Raw genomic sequence first — 19350 nt, forward strand, 5'->3', positions numbered from 1 at the left:
TAGTCTTAAAGGACTGATATTTTGCTTTTTTTTTTTTTTTTTATGGAAACATGCATTTTAAAACATTTCCCTGTGGTCTACATAAACTGTAAATGCTATGCTTGGGTCTGAATTCTTCATTAATTCAACTCCACAAGCCCATCTTCAACCTTATTTCTGAGTAATAATACGAGAAAGGTCGTTTTGAGCGCTGGCCCTTTAAATGCACATGAGCCACTTCACGCCCTACCCCCTTCAGGTTGTTGGCTGTGCTGCTCTGCCACGTTCAGTCACTTGTGTTCGTTAACACAACCAACAACTCAAGATTTTAGGTAATCAGCTCGTAGTTTGGACATATTTTCAGTATGGACTACAACCGCTGCTGCTGACAAACAATTATGTCGTATTCGGAGAAATGTTCATCAGAAGTCTTGACCTTATATGTGCAAATGTCATGATGTAACTAGTTATAAACGTAACAAATTAAGAAGGAATTAAACTGGGTTGTAAAAATCCACTCTATTTTTGCCAAAATGAATATAAAGATAGCTTTGTAGCACCTGGAGGGTTCAAATTCAAACTCTTTTTGGAACTATTAGGTTCCAAATACACAAACAAATGCACCAAAGACTAATAAAAGTGGGTTTAACAAAATATGACCCCTTTAAACATCACAACAGTGTTGGGCTGATGTTCAAAGTACGGGCACCACATGATGGACATTTGAGCCTGTACCATACTTCTCCATAAGATTCAATTCATTCATTCATTGTTTTATTTTATTGAGCTGATTAAGAAACTGAATTACCCCCTGGGGATCAAGTTTGGGATAAAGTTCATCTGTATCTTTATCTGTAGGTGCCACAGCCTACAGAATTAATAGAAAGCACCGTACAGAGAACTCTTGGTGCTGGCAATGGACTCGATTTACTACCCAGGACTTCTGCCAAGGTAGCTGGAAGAGGCTCCTGCATCCCCGCAACCTTCTCAAGGATTAAGCGGTTCAGAAAATGGATGGATGGAATTTCTATCACATATTGAAACATAACTGGTATTGCTCTGTATCCCATGATAACAGACTTCAGAACTTCAGTAATTCAGTATCAATGGATGCAGGAGATGAACAGATTTTGTGAATTATTACTGATGATCCAAATTTAGTTTTTAATCATTTTTTATGTTGCAAAACATGTAAAACATTCAGTGATTCAAGGTAAAAATAAATATATTCAGGTCTTAAAAATAGAATTTATATTCAAATTCGAAATTCAAATCCAAATTATCCCATAGCCTAATGAGATAATAAGTCAAAGTAGTTTCTGAAGGTCTATACAGAAAGTGTTAATCAAATAAATTAGAATTGTGGTTCAAAATCCAAGTGCATACCCAGGCTTTAAATGCAGAAAATTCCAAATACAAATTCAATATTTGATCTTCAAATATTCAAATCTATATTCCATGAACACATTCCAAATTCAAAATATAAATGTGTAAGTCAAACTCCAATTCTAACATTTTTATAAATTTCAAAATGTAAAAATTCAAATTTAAACCTAATAATAAAATTCCAAATTCCAATTCAAATTTAACAATGACTTTCCAGATTCTGAAGGCATTCAATAACATAATGAAAAAATAATTCAGTTCAACAATTCAATGTGTAAAAGTGAATCAACTGCATTAGTATCGTGGTTCAACATCAAACATCAATTCAATTATTTTGAAACAACTAGAGGGTCTTTCATATCAGAACGACATCAGAACTAAAATGTTCATTATAATGCCTTAAAATTGCTTTCTATTTTAAACGTGCAAAATCCTGTCTCAGTCATATGATTATTATTTGAAAAAAGAAGATGATAAGGGGATTTGAGGACATGTGGAAGATATGACAATGCAAATGTTTGCCTGAGAAAATAGATCATCATTAAGCTACAATGAATGAGGTGGTTTCATGTACACTTGTATATTACACATTTCTATTAAATCAGCTTACAGTCATCTCCTCAGTCCATGTGGATATGTGCGTTAACTCCTGCATCAGAGAAAGTACCCAATACCACACCTACTGTATCTGCAGGTGACTGAAGTGCACAAATCTGCATTACCACAACAGCCTGACGGCAACAGTGCGTCACTGCAGAGAACCAAATGCTTTGGGACATCAGTGACGCACACACACACAGTGCCGTTACCTAGCTGACAGGGTTTTCCCTGCTCAGAGTGAGAAGCTCAATGACACCTTTCATACACAATACACAAACTGCTGAACTCTGATAGTGCTCTGTAGCACCCCCCCAACATATACCCTTCATCCCTGCATGATGAACACTTTACTCAGCCATAGACTCTATCCGACTAAGTGCAATTATCACAGTATTATGTGCAATATAGGCCAGTGACCAATCAGACTTCCTCCCCTCTGCATTGTAATTTGCTTACATAAATGTTTTTTATACATAGGTCTTTTTTTAATTATTATACATCTGTCTTTTTTTAATGTATATATTGTTAACTATATAGATTTTATTGGGCTAAATCTGGGACCTCAGGTACCAAATTGTGTGCCATCTCATGTGTAAATGGGTGCTGGTATGACAATAAAGTTCCTTGAATCCTTGAAATTGAAACAATCAAAGACTCCAGAATTTGACTTCTTGCACATACAAGCACAAAATAAGAGTACTAAGCAGATGCACAAGTGGAGGTTGAATACTACAACCTTACTGAGGCTGATTTTCCAATGTCTGTTTGACGCCTCACACAACTCAAAACCTTGTCTGAATTGAAGAAAACAGTGTTTCAGCCACTCATGCAAGCCTTGCCAACCACTAAAATTCAGTTCAGTTCCTCTGGGAATGCATTGTATCATTTTGATTTTGTCTAAATATAAGACTACAGAGCTATAAAACTTCTTTACATGTGGGCTAATGCTGTCTTGTGTGCTTTGCTGTTTCTACATTGTGCCCATCTGCATTGTTTAAGTTGACATTTGTTAAGCTGCCATAAAACTGGGTCATTGTCCACAGAGTCCTGCTTGGTATTTTACAGTCTCGCGTGCTGATTTGTGAGGACAGAGTCTGTCATTGGTAACACATATCTAACCGTCACTGACATTTTGTTCCGCGCCACACCGCCTTTGTCACAGCAGGGAGGCTTGTCTTTTGGTATTCATGACAAAAGACCAGTGTGACTTTGAATGCACTTCTATGACCCGTCTTTGATTTCAATGTCTTGTCTTTGAGAGAAGTGCACAGTGACTTACAGGATGACACTTCAGCTCTTGAGAGCCAACTTCAGCTGCAGATGCACCTCTCACAGCCACTCTTCCATCCTAACCCTCTGTGACAGGAGGGGGAGGGAGGCAGCTAGGGGACAGGGGGGCTGGAAGAAAAGGTGAGAGAGGAGAGGCAAGGAGCAAGGGTAATGGGATGCAGGAGTGTGTGATGTGGAATGAATGCCAATCACCTACTTATTCCCCAGCTGCATGCATGCAAACTTTTAAGGAACCAAGCCAATTAATTTTCACAAGATCATTTCCTCGTGAAATCCACTTCTCTCTTTCACACACACACTGTTCTGTGTTCTATTGCTGTGCTTTATTTTAAAGTAGCGAGAAGATGGACATGTAGGCACACCAACAGCAACACCTACTGATTATCAATAAACACACCTGCAGGCTCTGCCCAGCTGCAGTGCAAATGCGATGGCAGCGTGTGGACTGTAGTTGAGCAGAAAGGATGCTGTGCATTCACTAGTGAATCAAAGCTTTACTTTAGCCTTACAGCATTACTAGAATAGGTTTCACCCATTAAATGTCTCAGTTCAAAATCTCAAATGCAGTTATGTCAAAATATAAGCACAATAATACCAACCTGCATGAGTATACCCTATCTTTCTTATTTTACACAACCCTAGATTGACATTCATCTCAATTCTGCAGTGCCAGGCATCTCTGAGAAAAAAAAAAAAAAAAATCAGGCTGCCTTTCTCACTGTTACAGTTATCATCTGGCTTCCACCTCACATCAGCTTTAAAATGAAACTGTAGAAGCCATGCTTAGTAGCTTCCATGTTTGCTTCCCTAAGACTGTGTGCTGCATGTGACGTCTTTGTTATCATTGTACTGTGCAGGTGGGTCATTTCAGGACCATGACCAGTTCACACTGGAATCTGATAAAAAAGAGAAGAACTGAACACTAAGGCTGGTCTTCCTGATTATATGACTTGTTATCAAAGCAATGCCTCCATCTCCATCTCTAAATGATCTCTCCTTCTCCCTTACTGCCTTCATTATCAGCACATCTTTTTACATCTTTGTCTCACAATGCTTCTTTATTTCCACAACAAAAGCACTTGTAAAAACGTAATTGTATGCTGCATGCATCTAATCAAATCAAGTGGCCAGTTGTACTCATAGGTTAGATGTATAATTTGCACTCTGCATTGAAGTGAGTAACAGCCACACATATTCTCTCCTTCCAGCAGCTGTATTATTACTGTGAGTGAATGACTCAGGAGAGTGTGTGGTCACCTCCACAGTCTGCCTGCACAAGCCAAGGGCGTTCAGTGTCATTGAGAAGGCAGTCGTTCACTGAGAGAAAAAAAAAAAAAAATCAACCCTCTTAACCAACCCCTCAAGTGCTGTGACACATATGTATATGTGTGTGTGTGTGTGTGTGTGTGTGTGTGTGTGTCCGCCTACCCACAAACATGTAATCACAGGTGGCAAAAGATTTGATATTAAGATATCTTCTAATTGTCACAGAACAAAGGGACTGCAACATCAGAAACCCTGTGACACACAGACACACACAGACACACACACACACACACACATACACACAAGAGCTCTTGGTGTGTGCTCTGTTTATCAGGGCCAGGCCCATCGATCATCCTAGCCTGGTTGCCCGGGTAACCCCGTTATTATTCAAAGCACGGAGCACCAGCTTGCAGAGAAAGCTGTATGTGTGTACGTGTGTTAGTTGAGCAGTGGAGATTCCCATTGGCTCATAGGCAGCCAAGGCATCCTCCTTCCCAGCATCCTCCCTGATCTGCATACCTATGAGGGTGGACATTACTCCCCACACACACATATACAGTACATACACACACACACCAGTGAAGGGACACACTGACTGCAGCACTGCTCTCTCTTCGATAATATTTGAAATTCTCCTCATTTCGATCCCTCATGCCCACCTCCACCACTACCACCACCTACCCACTTCCCCTTCTTTGCTCCCTCCCACTTTGTGGTTTCCATTCAGTACTATTCCTCCATTTTCCTTGCTTGCTGCCTTTCATTCAGACTGCACTCCTATCTGCACTCTCCCTCACTTATTTTTCATTCACATTCTGCAGCATCGAGGCTCATTCATAAACACCACCACTTCTTACAGCAGCAAAAAAAAAAAAAAAGTTTGTAGGAAGGAAGGGAGGGGAGATGAAGGGGAGACGAAAGGGCGGGATGGAGGGAGGGTTGCCCCCACTGACTTACTGACTGCTGCATGGTGAGGGCTCCCTGAAAACTGAAAACAACCAATCAGGGCACTGAGACGAAGGGAGGGGATGGAAAAGAGGGAGTAACACGGAGAGGGGATAGGGGTATGGATCTATCTTCAACTACGCTCCCCTCCACCTTCCCTTTTCTTCAGTCTTTCATTCATTCACCCCTACAGCCATTCATTCATTCAAACCAGACTCCATTCACAGAGCACACCTCGCCTGCAGCAATCCACTGCAGATATTTCAGAAGAACTACGTAAAAGATACACGGTGCAGAGTTTTGTCAGCATGGACAGTATATAAATATATGTGTGCTTGAGCGAGGCCAGAGGACACTGCAGACAGAACAACCTCTACTGCCTTTGTTTAATAAGCAATAACCCTTTGTCACTGCATTACCCTACATCTGAAAAAAAAAATCACTTAAACCAAAGCAATATGAGACATTATTATTGCCTTATTTCTGCTCATTTGGGCTGTGACATGAGAACAATCTGAAACAACTCTGATGTAGGTAAATTTATATCGGTGCAATGGTGCTTTTCATGATACAGCATATTTTCTGCAAATTCACTATTAAATGATATAGTTTAAGTCTCAAAAACAGAATATCCCAGTATTGGTCAAATTAATGAAATACATGTGACAAAGGTCCATAGCCTGGAAGTCACAATGGTAGTATGATCAAAAACTTCTGCTGGTGTTTGCAATTTGTTTTGAGGTTCAAATACACAACAAATAAAAGGTATTAACATTTAAATATTTTAGTCCTCCTGTTATATGTTTAATTATTTGCTAAATTGAGTGAGTCGAGGAGTTTGTTGAACTCTCTCAATGAGCAGATTTGTGTCACACTTCTTTGAGCCATTTTCTATATAGTAAAGATCCAATTAAAGCTGCGGGAGTCAAAATTATGGGAAAGGGGTCCAAATAAAAAGACTAATAAATGAACTGATGTTATTTCATGAAGTTAATGAAAAGCAAAGCCACTTTTGAGCTTCAGAGTGACGTCCAAGATGGATCTGAATGAACTGGAACAGCAATTGGTAATTATAGCTGTCAATCATGTATTTAAACCTGCCCCATCTGTCTGAAAATACCTATCATTAATCAAAATCAAGGTATTCCAGAGTAGATTTTCTGCAGTCTGAAAACACAGACAAATAGCTAATGCTGGAGTCTCATGCCATCTCAGATCACTTACATAACAATATACTTAGCGTAATTATAGAATTTTTGCCCCATGACACTAACAAAAAAAAAAAAAAATCAACCACTGCTACTTTAACAGCAACAGCAAGATAAAGCCATAACAGCAAATAAGCGCTTCACAAACCTGGGGGAACAACAGACCTATAGTTCATGCCTCAGAGGTCATACAATCACAGCTGAATAAGGCCATAAAACCGATGTATTCCTTCAGTACTACTGTAAATAACCGCTATGGCCACTTCTACAACAAACAAATGGTGGTGACAGTGGAGGACAGGGCTGATACAAGCCTATCTGATCAAATGTGCACCGCCTCCAGCGCACCACAGGAAGGAAGGGCTGCAATCAATAAAAGGAAGGACAAGCATGAAGTAGCAGAGGCCTGCATCTCAGTTCTATTATTCCTCTGAACGCCGCCTGTTCCTCACAACCTCAGTGCTGTTGATAATCCAAAGTGCAGAACGGTGACGTGTACAAGCGTGTTCCTGTCTTGCCGGTCTGAAAATTGGACTTTCAAGTGTAAGACAGAGTGTGGGACAGGAAAGACAAAGAGGTAGTAAGTGCAGAGACAAGCCAAGCAGGAGGAGGCAGAAAGGTTATACAGAAAAATGTAGAAATGAGGACTGGGTGAGCTTTGAACGTCTCATGAGCAACACTAGATCTGATATCAGCTGGATGTTCTGACAGCTGCTGAGACATAACTCCTGCCAGTGACTTTCCATCCCATCAGCATTTTAGGCCTTTGCGTGTGTAACATTGCAGAAAAAAAGGATGTGAGAGGTTTGCCACCTCAGATCTCCCTGTTAACAGTGAAATGAAATCCTCCTGCTAGGGCCTATGTTTCCCTAGACAACACAGGCATACACCCAAACACTACACACTTATTTGACCTTACTTATGTAGTGTAAATTCTTTCCAGTGCACGGAGTAATCAGGACAAAACGCTGCATCTGTCCCAGGGCTTTAGTTAAATTCATTTTAAATGCAAATTATGACTAAATGTGTGAATCAAGGTTATAATAGTTTTTGATTTTTCATTATAGTTTAGTTTTATTTAGTTTTGACTTTTTTTTCTCTAATTCAGCTAGTTTTAATTAGTTTTTAGAGCAGGTTTGCTAGTTTTTATTAGTTTCCGTTATTTTCTAAAATGCATAGTTTTAGTTTTTTTATATCTTTTATCCTCTTCGCTGTCGTATTCAAATAAATCCCATACAGGACTCTGCTGCTTTCTCCCAACTTTAGTCTCCTTGTTTCCAGGTAGAGTGGGAATGAGAAGATGACTGTAAACGACAAGTGACGAGAAGTGACAGACTGTTAAATATCATATGGTGCCGGCAGCTAAAATTGCTCGAGGGAAATAAATCAATTTCCTATCAATCCAACATTGACAAAGACGAAAACAAAAGGAATTTTATCCATAATTTTTATAAGTTTTAGTTAGTTTTGTAAGCACACAATACAGTTTCAGTTAGTTATTGTTTTTTGCTTTTAATTATAGTTTTTATTTATTTCAGTTAAGGAAAATGTTTTTACAATTCTAGTTTTCGTAATTTCATTACTTTTTGATAACGATAACCTTGGTGTGAATTAATTCATTTAAAAAAAATTTTAAAAAAATTGCAACACAGTAGCTCTGATGGTTGACTTTAGCTAAATAAAAGTAAATTTAACATCACAATCATATCATATTTAAAATACACAAGCCCTAAAATTCAGACTAGGACCTGCATAAAAAAAAGTCAAGCCTAGAGATCCTTCCTGCATGCAAAAAAACTGTCTAAATCCGTGAAAATAATTCCATACATTATAAGTGAGTTCTAAGAAAGCTAAAACCACAACAGCGTCTATGAGCTAACCTAGAAACACGTATGTCTCCCTTGGGATGCCAGTTTTTGAATGAGACGTGCTCAACATAATAGACCACCAGGAGTTAGTTGAATTTTCCAATGAAAAGTGCAGCTCCCACAGTTCTCAGTTCTGTTGTAAACACCTCTGCTAACGCTATATATAGCAGGACTGGCTGTGTGCACAAAGGTGGACGTCTTTGATACCAAATACTGACAAGAAAGCAAAGGCGAGGGCAGGAGAAGAAAGGCAATGGTCGATGTGGGAAAAAGGAGGTGAATCAAGAGGAGGCAACAATGAAGGAAGGGAGAGAACATGAGGAGGTGATAGAAGAAAGGTGGGTGAGAAGGATGAATGAGAAAGATGGAGCGTGCAGGAGGCAGAAAGGCGATGGTTATAAGAGGTTACACTGTTGCAAGGTTACAATGTCGTAATGTGCTTCATAAAACTCATAATGTAATTGTTGTCAAGACGCTGGACCATACATAGCTATACAACAGCTGACCAACAGCCACACTGGGCCTTGACCCACACATCCTTCACTATTCTCCTGCCAATAAACACGACTTACATCATCCTCAGCAGCCCAGAAGTGACAGGCTGGTGCAGTCATTTACTAAAAAAAGTGGGCATTGTAGGCTATTTAGGGGAGGCAAAATATAAACTACTCATCTATTACATTGCACAGTATGGTCTGAAATGTCACACAAAGTGGAAGATGCAAATTTCACCCTCATCAGCATCCTCAAAATGTTAGTTTTGGATGATATCCAGGATCCCACTGTTTGTTGACAAAACAGTCTTGTCTCAATGTCCACTTCCTAGCTATTTCCAGCGTTGTAAATGTCATCTCAGTGTCTTCATTAGAAAGAGCCTCCAGGCTACCCACGGGACCTGAATTGTTATGTAAAATTGCAATTTCTGAGGTCAGTTAACACGAAACAATGTACAGACTCATCAAAATCAGAAGAATAAGAACAGTTATGTCTCAGTTGAGAAGCAGGAAATACAATATTTATAGCACTTTTGATTGTAAACTTATAAACCTTTAAAGACTTAGAACTATTTTGGTGGATTTCCAAATTAAGTTTTTTTTTTTTTTTTTTTTAAATCTAACCTCTCCTGGGTTCCTTTGCTTTTTCTGTGAAATTCAGGTATTTTCTTTTGTTTGATTTACTAACCATGTTGAGGTTTATAAAAGCTTAGAGTTCATTCATAACACAGAAAACTGAAGCTTTTTTTTTTTTTTCCAAACTGAATGAATGAATATAAGTGGATGTTAATAAAAACAAGTGTATAGAAGTTTTTACTGGTGAATAAATGTTGTAGAATGTGATGGTGTCGCCACAGCAAAGCTTCTGTACGTCCAAATAGGTCATATTTGGTGAAACACTAAGAAACTGCATTTTACCTGAATATTTTAACGTAATGACAGAAATAGTAGGCTAGTTAAAAACTTATTAAATATTTTAAATCAGTAGATGCTTTTGGTTGCCAGTGGCTGTTCAGGTCTTTGAAGTTTAAAGAAAAAATAGCTGCAGTTTACTTTCCTGTTTATAGTTTTAGCGCTAATGCACTACATGGAATACAGGGGTATGCTGTATATTAGAGCTAAATTAAGTTAAATATTGTAAACCGCATGAAATGTAAAAGCTCCAATTTTTTAAATAAAGTATAATATGTGTTGCAATATATCATAAATTGAAAAACACTATAATGCTACAGAGATTACCTCATATTCCAATTAGTGCAGATAAGAAAAACATCACCCTAATTATCAATTTCGAATTTTTTCAGTGAACAATGCAAAACTTGTGACTCAAAATCAGCCAAAATGGACACAAAAAATAACTTCATGATAATTTCACCTCTACTCCTCCTGTGTACTCTTGAAAGTTATTCATTCTTGGTCTGACTGTAGTGATATTATATTGTGCCCTTAAAGCCTGGTTGCCAACAAGGAGAGAACACAGTAGGCTGATAAGATACTCCCAGGACACCTCACACATCAAAACCCCACACACTGCAGGGGAACAAATCCATTACATCATCTCCCAGCGCCTTGGGGATCGAGGCTTGAGCGCTGACCACTGGGAGACGTGGGGTCATTACATCATTGGCAGCCGCCCGAAGGAGGCCATAAAAGAAGGAGCCGCGGCTGTGTGGCAGGAGGGAATTGGACCGTGTGAGAGCTGATCAGTGCTAATACGCGATAATGTTGCTAACACATATACAGGTCAGATGGAGGGTTAGGGACTGCTTGACGCAATGCTGTGACACAGACCACCCCAGGCCTCCAACTTACCATGCAACCAGCCCACTCAGTAATGAGCATAGTTATGTCACATAATGAGGCTGTGAAAAATAATATACCATCATGGTCGAGGCTGCAGTTTATGTTCCCTTTGAGAAGTGAAATGAGTGCCCATGGTATTTTTGTTCCTCACATCCTGTTATGTAACTGATATTTTAGAGTTAATAGCGACAAAAGTAAAGCAACAGTTTAGAAAATATAAATTAATAAGTCATCGGACCTCTATATTTATCTCCAAGTTCATATTTACTTCTCACTATTCTTATTGCTAGTCTTCCAAGAAATGTAACAGCTCCTTGTCTGTACCTGGGCAACATTCTACCTCATTTTAAGGTACACACTGACATATTGTCATCGTATTTGTAGTGGATGTCTGAGTAGTGCAACGTCTATACAGCATATAATGCTATGGAATATTCTGCTACCTTATTTATAACTACAGGCTGCTGGATCAACAGTGTAGGGAATAAATCTTCACAAAACTGCTCTTCCCACCAAGGAGGTTTATGTGTTTGTTACTGTTCGTCTATCACCAGGATTATGCATAAGCTAGTGCATTGATTTTTGAAGTTGAGTGGAATGGTAGGGCATGGACCAAGGATGAACCCAATATTTTCAAGCAGCAGAGGCGGCAGATTGTGGAAAAGTTGTTTCATGTCTTTTGTAACATTGCAAAACAGGGCGTCTGACTGAAGTACAGGATTGATGTGATTTGGTGGAGAACATTTTAGATTGGTATTTGACAGTTAACGCCGATTAATGCAGATTAGAATTCAGGTGGTCTGATGGGAAATAAGACTTCTGAACCGTTTTGAGCTTTCTCTCTCTCTTTCATTTTCTCTCCCTTTACCCTCTCGCTTTAACCCCATCTGGTCAAGGCAGACGGCCATCCTCCAGGAGTCTGGGTCTGTTCGAGGTTTCTGCCTGTTAAAAGGAAGTTTTTCCTCACCACTGTCACCAGTCACAAGTGTCTGCTCCCGGAGGATTCTGTTGGGTTCCGTAAATTGGCTTGATAGTCTGGTTTTGACCAGCTCTATATGTAAAGTGTCATGAGATAACTTTGTTAAGATTTGGCACTATATAAATAAAATTTAATTAATTAACTGATAGAAAATCTAGCCCTTCAAAGAAGATTTTCACCAATCCAAGGTTTGACTGCATAGAGATTACAGAGGTTGCCACTTTCATCAACTCTTAAGCCAGCTCCAGCTCTTAACAAAACCCCGATAGGGCGATTTTCATGGAAAGCTTTATTTTCTAACAAGTGTTGCAGGATTTGTACATTCAGGTCCATCATTACTCTGGGGTGGTTATGGAATGTTATTTGTGGCGTAGAAAGGAGGCTTTGAAATAGAAATGTCATCTACCAAAAGTGTAGACATAAATAAAACAAGCTAATAAGTAAATCTATAATCACTGTAACTGACATGTATTCACTGACTTTGCTCACTTGAAGAAGTATTTATTGGAAAAGTAAAACCACTTATCGTGCCATTTTCTTTGCTTATACAATTAGAACTCCTACAATATCTAGTTAGTACAACTGTTGAGTCAGTTGAAGGCATGCTACATATGATCAGAATATCTCATTTTGCCTCATTTTGAGGCTGGAAAAACCCTGCAATCACATATCAGGGGGACTTGATGGGATGATTGACAGCTGTCATGAACAATAACTGTTCAGACTAAACCAGACACATATCTACTGTGCAGACTCTGTGGCTAAACACAGAAAGAATGTGGCAGCATGAAAGATCATTTTTATTTTTATGTCTATACAGGGAGGACAGAGTTGCAAGAAGAGGATATGTATTTTCTTTTTCTCCCAGTTCCCAGCTTTAATGCAGTTTTCAGCTGATCTAAAATAAAGTCCATGGTAATGTTATCCCTGTGTACTACATCCTATTATTCCGGGGATCACAGTGACAATCATGGAGGTTCACATTACTGCAAATCCACTGTCAAACAATGACACTGAGGAGCTCTATTTTAGATGACAGAATAATGCCAAAAGGTAGAAGTAGGTTAGAGAGAAGGTGTGAAGTAAAAAATATTGACGGGAAGACCAGTCTCCCCAGATATTGTGTAAAAAGAGACAGGTTGAATGAACATAAGGACACTGATGAGATAGTGAGAGTGAGTTGCACATGTGGAACTGTACAGATACATAGTATAGAGACCAAAAAAACAAAGCATGATGCACGTGAAAACATTGAAAGGAGAAGACACAAAGTAAAACTGTCATCAGTATGCAGCAACGCTTCCCTCCCTCCCTCCCATCTTCTCTCTGTGCCGTACAGATTATCTTAATGGAAATGACCTCTATCTGAGACAGTGGAGTGGCCCAAACCTGATTAGTTATTTACCTTCCTTCCATCTCTCTTTCCTTTATCCCTTCATCTCACACACACACACACAGAGCAGTGTGGCACCTCAGCTCTTTCCTTACAAAATCTCCCACGTCTTCCCCGCTCTCCTCTCTCTGCCAAGTTATGCCCCGATCCCCCTATAGTGACGGTAATTTACTGTGTCATATTATACGAGCCAATAGTCTCCCTGGATTTACAGACTTGACAAGTGAAGTTAGCCGAGGAAATGTATGCAACCGTGGCAGGCATTTGTCCAAGCGTGACAATATTTAAGTGCTTTGAAGAGCTCTTCATGTCTATATAACACGTGAGGGGTCCTGCATCTTTACGGTAGGCTTCCCTATATAGCTCCTATGTGTGCATGCGTGTTGTTAAGGGAGACCACAACACGTGCTACTGACAGAAACGTGTATTTTCATGATTTAACAAGTAGACTGAGATGCTCTGTGAGATGAGAGCTCTGAAGCGGCATAATGGGTCTCCTTTGGGTCTGAATCAGTGTGCAGAAAGGGGTCTGCACTGGTGATGTCTGCTGCAGCGTTATGCAGGAGAGAGGAAAGAGAAGATATTTTATATATCAGACTCCAGAGCCCACTGACGCCTCTGCTGTAGGTGTGCTATGACGCACATTGAAAAACTAAAGCTGCATAGTATGTATCTGTTTAGAGCTGTCAGTCATGCATTTCAGATGCAGATGTGATTCAAATACACTTTTCTATCCAAATGCACACAATACATCACCATAAAAAAAATAAATTAAAAAAAAATTATAATAAAGTTGTCTACATAGTAGAACTCACTTGGTCTCACAGGAACAATACACAAGTTTTTTGTTGAGCAATGAAAATCCAACTTCTGACAAGCTTTCCACTTCCCCTCCCCTTCACCCACAGACACACTCGCAGCAGAAAGCCTGTCACCCCCTGACACAAATTTAACAAACCCCCTGACACACACATACGTGCACACGTGAATGCCACGATGCAGGCACCAGAGAATATGCACCACCATAGCCCTCTATGCCTCTGTAGAGGTATAACAGTCGAATAATAAAAGACTTTACAGTTGCTGTTTCTAAACACTAGCTTCTATATATACCACTAATATTAAAAAAAAAAAGCAACTGTTATTAATGTCATTTCTTTACAACCTTTTCATAACCCCAATCAATCTTGCCAGAAGTTATTAATTTATTTTGACAGCAAGGATGCTTCCCAAAGTCATTACCCTCATCAAAGTACAGTTCACTTTTCCATGTATTTTTTTCTACCAGAGGTCAAGTGCTTTAGTAGCATATTTCAGGAGCTGCAGGACCATTAAAATCAGGTACTGCAGGTAATGCTGAGTACGAGAAAGACTATTCTCAAGGAAACACTGACATCTTGTGGACAGTTGCAAATATACAACTACAGAAATGCAACAGGAATCAATTTGAATTCTTCTCAAATGGTTAGTTTCTTTCTATGCATCCAACCCGGAGCTCTTTATATACACACACCTTCTTTTTAGGATAAATTCTTAAATACATTATGTGACTGTATCATTCTACTCTTGCCATTACACATTTTAAACTTTATTTTGCCCCCTGCTCTTTTCTTTTACTTTGAACCACTCTGTAACTGTGTTAAGAAAAGCGCCGCATGAATTAAGCTTATTATTAAGGCCTTTCTGTCACATTGACCCCAAGGATCATTCCACACCAACGTCGTGAAGGATTAAACAACAGGATTAGTGATGATAATGACAGAGCTGACAACCGTGATGACGGCATTTGACAGTCACAGTGACAAATGGTGACAAGCATTTCCGCATTTATTTGACAGCAGATACCAGAGATAACAAGTGATGGAGCAGATGCAGGAGGCTTTGTATGTGACAAAATGTATTTATGTAGTCAAAGTCTCCAGTTCACCCATCACAAATAAACACAAACCTTCATTACAAAGAGTAGTTTAACATCATCTAAATCTTGTTAACAAGGGACAGATTAACTGACCGCCTGGCACTCAATATCCTAAAACTATTTACTCAGTTGCTACGATAATAATGTTCCTGAAATTTTTCAAAGGTTACATTGTGAATAGAAGTTAAAAAAAGTTGGATAAACAAAATATAGCGGCTAAAATTTACTTAGGGGGTCAAATGAGTGGCCATTTTTGTCAAAAAAAAAGTTGTAAGAAATGCATAGAACTGTGTTGAAATAATGCTAATACATTTGCACACAGACTACTGATATTATTTGACAGTGGAAGCTATATTTTCAGAAATATTGGATTTTGAATAGCACGTGTATGTGAAAACTTTTGCTGGAGGACGGACTTGACATTACCCATTATGATCTGGTCAGTACCAGTACTTTATTAGTAATAAACTTATATACTTACTATTACTAATTATCCTCTCAATCCTGTAAATTTGCATAACTTGCATTTACCAACACAAAGTTCCTTTGGGGATTCACTTATATTGATTTCTTATGCACAAAGACATAAATAAGACCTCTAAGCAAATTTTAGCCGATAGGTAAATTCAGAATAACAAAAAACTACGAACCAAGTATCAGAATTGTGTCTTCTTTTTTTACGTGGTCTCCCAAAAGATGCTCAAATTTGGAGAAGTTGCCCAGCCAGTCATAGCACTGCTCCGTCTTGTATCTTTCATCCCAGTAGTCGACATCTTTGTACCTGGAGTTGTCATCTGGTAGGTGGGCCATATTCTGTGTCACATGTAAGCATGAAACAAAACATGGTTTATAAGAAAAAAGAATAAAAAAAATATTTCATTACAGGTTTTACAAATGATAATTAAGAACTGTCATTGTACAAATTCTGTTTCACTGACTCTTCAAAAATTATTAGAACATTTAAGCCCAGCCCCAGTGCCCACCCTAACAGACTTTGAAGCATGTTGTGGGAACTCACTGAGACCTTGAGGCTGTCCCACTGTCAAATCATGAAGTTAACAAGGGTGCAGTTGCAGACATTTTGGGCGTTTTATGGCCGCTTTCCTCAAGTCGACACCCTGTGGTGACTTTAGCTGAAGGATTTACCCACAATTCATAGTGTTATGACATTAAACACAGTCTAACTATGGGATGCCTTGAAAGATTAAAATTTACTGAGCTACACTACATTAACAGGGATTTATGGTGATTCATCAAACCAGAGCAAAACAAGGGTCTGACGTGTCCATTCATCATTTCTTTTTTCCTGTTTTTACAGACGTAAACTGATAATTTCATTATTAAAAACTAACCCATAAAGGTATGAAACACTACAATCACTACTGTTGTTAGCTCAAAAATCTTTTCGTCTCATCAGCATGCTTATGTTTCCTTCTGAGAAATTTGCTATTGTGTTATTTCTGCTTTCTGTGCATCCAGAATGAATTGCAATTTTTAAAAAAATGTTGTATATGCTGTATGCATACCACATACAGTTGTCAGGATTTTATGAGCAGACTGCCTTCACTTATTTTTACACAGGGTAGAATTACATCTTCTGTTCTTAATCCACCTGAAATTTAATTCCAATGACATAAATACTCTAATACATTTATTCAAGCATCAATGACTTATTGTTGCTTGGGTATTTCCATTTTATGCAATTAATACTCGTCCATTTTTTAAGTGATAATATTTGGCCGACAGTTTTAGTTACATGATAGATTATACATTTCTTCTGTCCAATGGAATCCAAACATCCTTAAATATATTGATTTTTAATGTCTGTTTTAAGTCAAGTGTTTCTTTACAGTTTAAGAGAAGTTTCCTTTAACTAAATCAAGCCCTTAATAGCCTTAGCTAGAAATTTATTGTCACAAAGCTGAAAACAGGGCTGATGTTCTGAGCTCAAGACATACTGACTTAACACATTTGATGATCTTATAGGACATGATACACTACTGCAGATTAATGTATCCCAGAGTATACACCAATCAGCCATGATATTATGACAACTAACTGGTGAACTGGTAGTAATGTTGAATATTTTGTAGCAAAGGGGCCTGTCAGTGTGTGAGATATATTAAACAGCAAGTGCATGCTTAGTCCTTGAGGTTCATGGGTTGGATCTATGCATTTCTCACAAGGTCCAATTTTTGATGGCTAGACAACTGGCCAACTCAGAGCAACCCCAAACATGCAGATGGTTAGGACAGTTCCAAAAGTGGTTTAAGGGAGGACTACCCTGGTCTCAGTCCAGTAAAGGGTCTGTGGGATATGGAGGACAAACAAACCCAATGTACTCACCACAGGATTTCTGTTTTGATGAAAAAGAAGGCGTACCTAGACAATATTATGTGGGTGATAATACTGTTATATTCCCTCAGATGCTTGATTAGGTTGAGGTCTGGCTGTCCTTCCTCGGACCGCTTTTTAGACTGGGATCACCCAACAATACCTGTAATTTTAAAGAAGCTCTGACCTGCTCATTTGGCAGTTTGGTCCTTATCAATGTCACTCAGAGCCTTGTACTGCACAATTTGGTGCTTCCAACATATTGGCTAAAATTTGCTTAGAGGTCTTATTTATGGCTATGTGCATAAGAAATCAATATAAGTGAATCCCCAAAGGAACTTTGTGTTGGTAAATGCAAGTTATGCAAATTTACAGGATTTCAGTTCTGTTGCAACATGTTGATAGTCATATGAACTATGTTTTCAGGTCAAAAATGTCCAGTTTCACCACAATTAATGCTATATTTTCATGTCACAAATGGCCAAGTTATATTTTCACTGAATTTACCTGAAAAACAAATATTCTATTCTTTTGGATTCCCCAATTTTTCTTACAAGATTATATACTACATATCACGTTTTATTTTTACAGGTTGCAATATGGAGTATGGTGCTGATCCATCCTGCTTATGTTACGTGAATACATACATTAAGAATGTCACACGTCACTTTTTAAATCAACAGTTTTCTATTAATAAGCATTTTTATAAAGAAATAACAATTCTATATTGTTATTTACTCTTTAGTATGATGATAAACTATACAATAAATAATTATGATACTAGTTTTTGCACAGGATCATTTCTGGAAACGGTGACATTGCTGCCGAGCATCAGTATGATGGGATCCGTAACAACCATGTCACATCCGTCCACTGCCACATTTTGTGTTTTTGTTAAACTGTTATTGTTTTAGATCCACAATACTAACATTGATGAATGAGAGGATAATTAGTAATAGTAAGTATATAAGTTTATTACTAATAAAGTACTGGTACTGACCAGATCATAATGGGTAATGTCACGTCCGTCCACCAGCAAAAGTTTTCACATACACGTGCTTTTCAAAATTCAATATTTCTGAAAATATAGCTTCCACTGTCAAATAATATCAGTAGTCTGTGCACACATGTATTAGCATTATTTCAACACAGTTCTATGCATTTCTTACAACTTTTTTTTTTTTTTTTGACAAAAATGGCCACTCATTTGACCTCCTAAGTAAATTTTAGTCATATTGTATTAACTATTTATAAATTACAACCATTTTAAAGATGACCCCTCCAATTAGCCAAACTAAGATCATTATAAATGTGAAGACTGTTTTAATACTTAAATGAAAATCAATGACTGCCTCTACTGGATTTAGATCAGTATCACTGTAATGAGATGATCAACATTATTACCACTTTCCTATCAGTGGTCATAATATCATGGGTGATCAGTGTAGCTATATTAACATCCTGAAACATAACTGAAACTAAAATACAGATCAATTTTATTGATCTTCAGGGGCAATTCATTTTTTTTAATCAGCTCAATACAATAAAAAGAAAAAAAAAAGAATATACAAAGAAAAATAAAATACAGTATACTCAGGAAAACATCTAGCCTTATAACATCAATCCTAAAATTTCATTCAATAGCACAGCAGGATAGGGGTCATTTTACAGCCCATGTACATTATCCATTCGTATTTTAGGACCATTTTCCTGATAAAATGAATAAAGTTCACTTCCTGTGAACTATGTTAACTGTGTATGACTAGTATTAGCTAGTACACAGGTGTCAGACATGTGGCCCGGGGGCCAAATCCAGCCTGCCAAAGGCTCTAGGATGAATTTGTGAAATGCAAAAATTACACTGAAGATATTAACAATCAGTGGTGT

General features: G+C 38.2%; 1 protein-coding gene across 1 annotated transcript in view; it reads right to left on the minus strand.

The window, feature by feature from the left end:
* The window catches only part of ece2a (endothelin converting enzyme 2a), a 97563-nt gene that overhangs the window by 77013 nt on the left and 1200 nt on the right, over nucleotides 1-19350 (minus strand). The window contains exon 2 of the mRNA XM_030160929.1: nucleotides 15780-15942. Within this exon, the coding sequence (XP_030016789.1) occupies nucleotides 15780-15939 (160 nt within the window). The 5' untranslated portion in view covers nucleotides 15940-15942. The remainder of the gene's footprint in view (nucleotides 1-15779; nucleotides 15943-19350) is intronic.

The sequence above is a fragment of the Sphaeramia orbicularis genome, chromosome 17 (assembly GCF_902148855.1).
Source record: "Sphaeramia orbicularis chromosome 17, fSphaOr1.1, whole genome shotgun sequence".
Lineage (NCBI taxonomy): Eukaryota > Metazoa > Chordata > Actinopteri > Kurtiformes > Apogonidae > Sphaeramia > Sphaeramia orbicularis.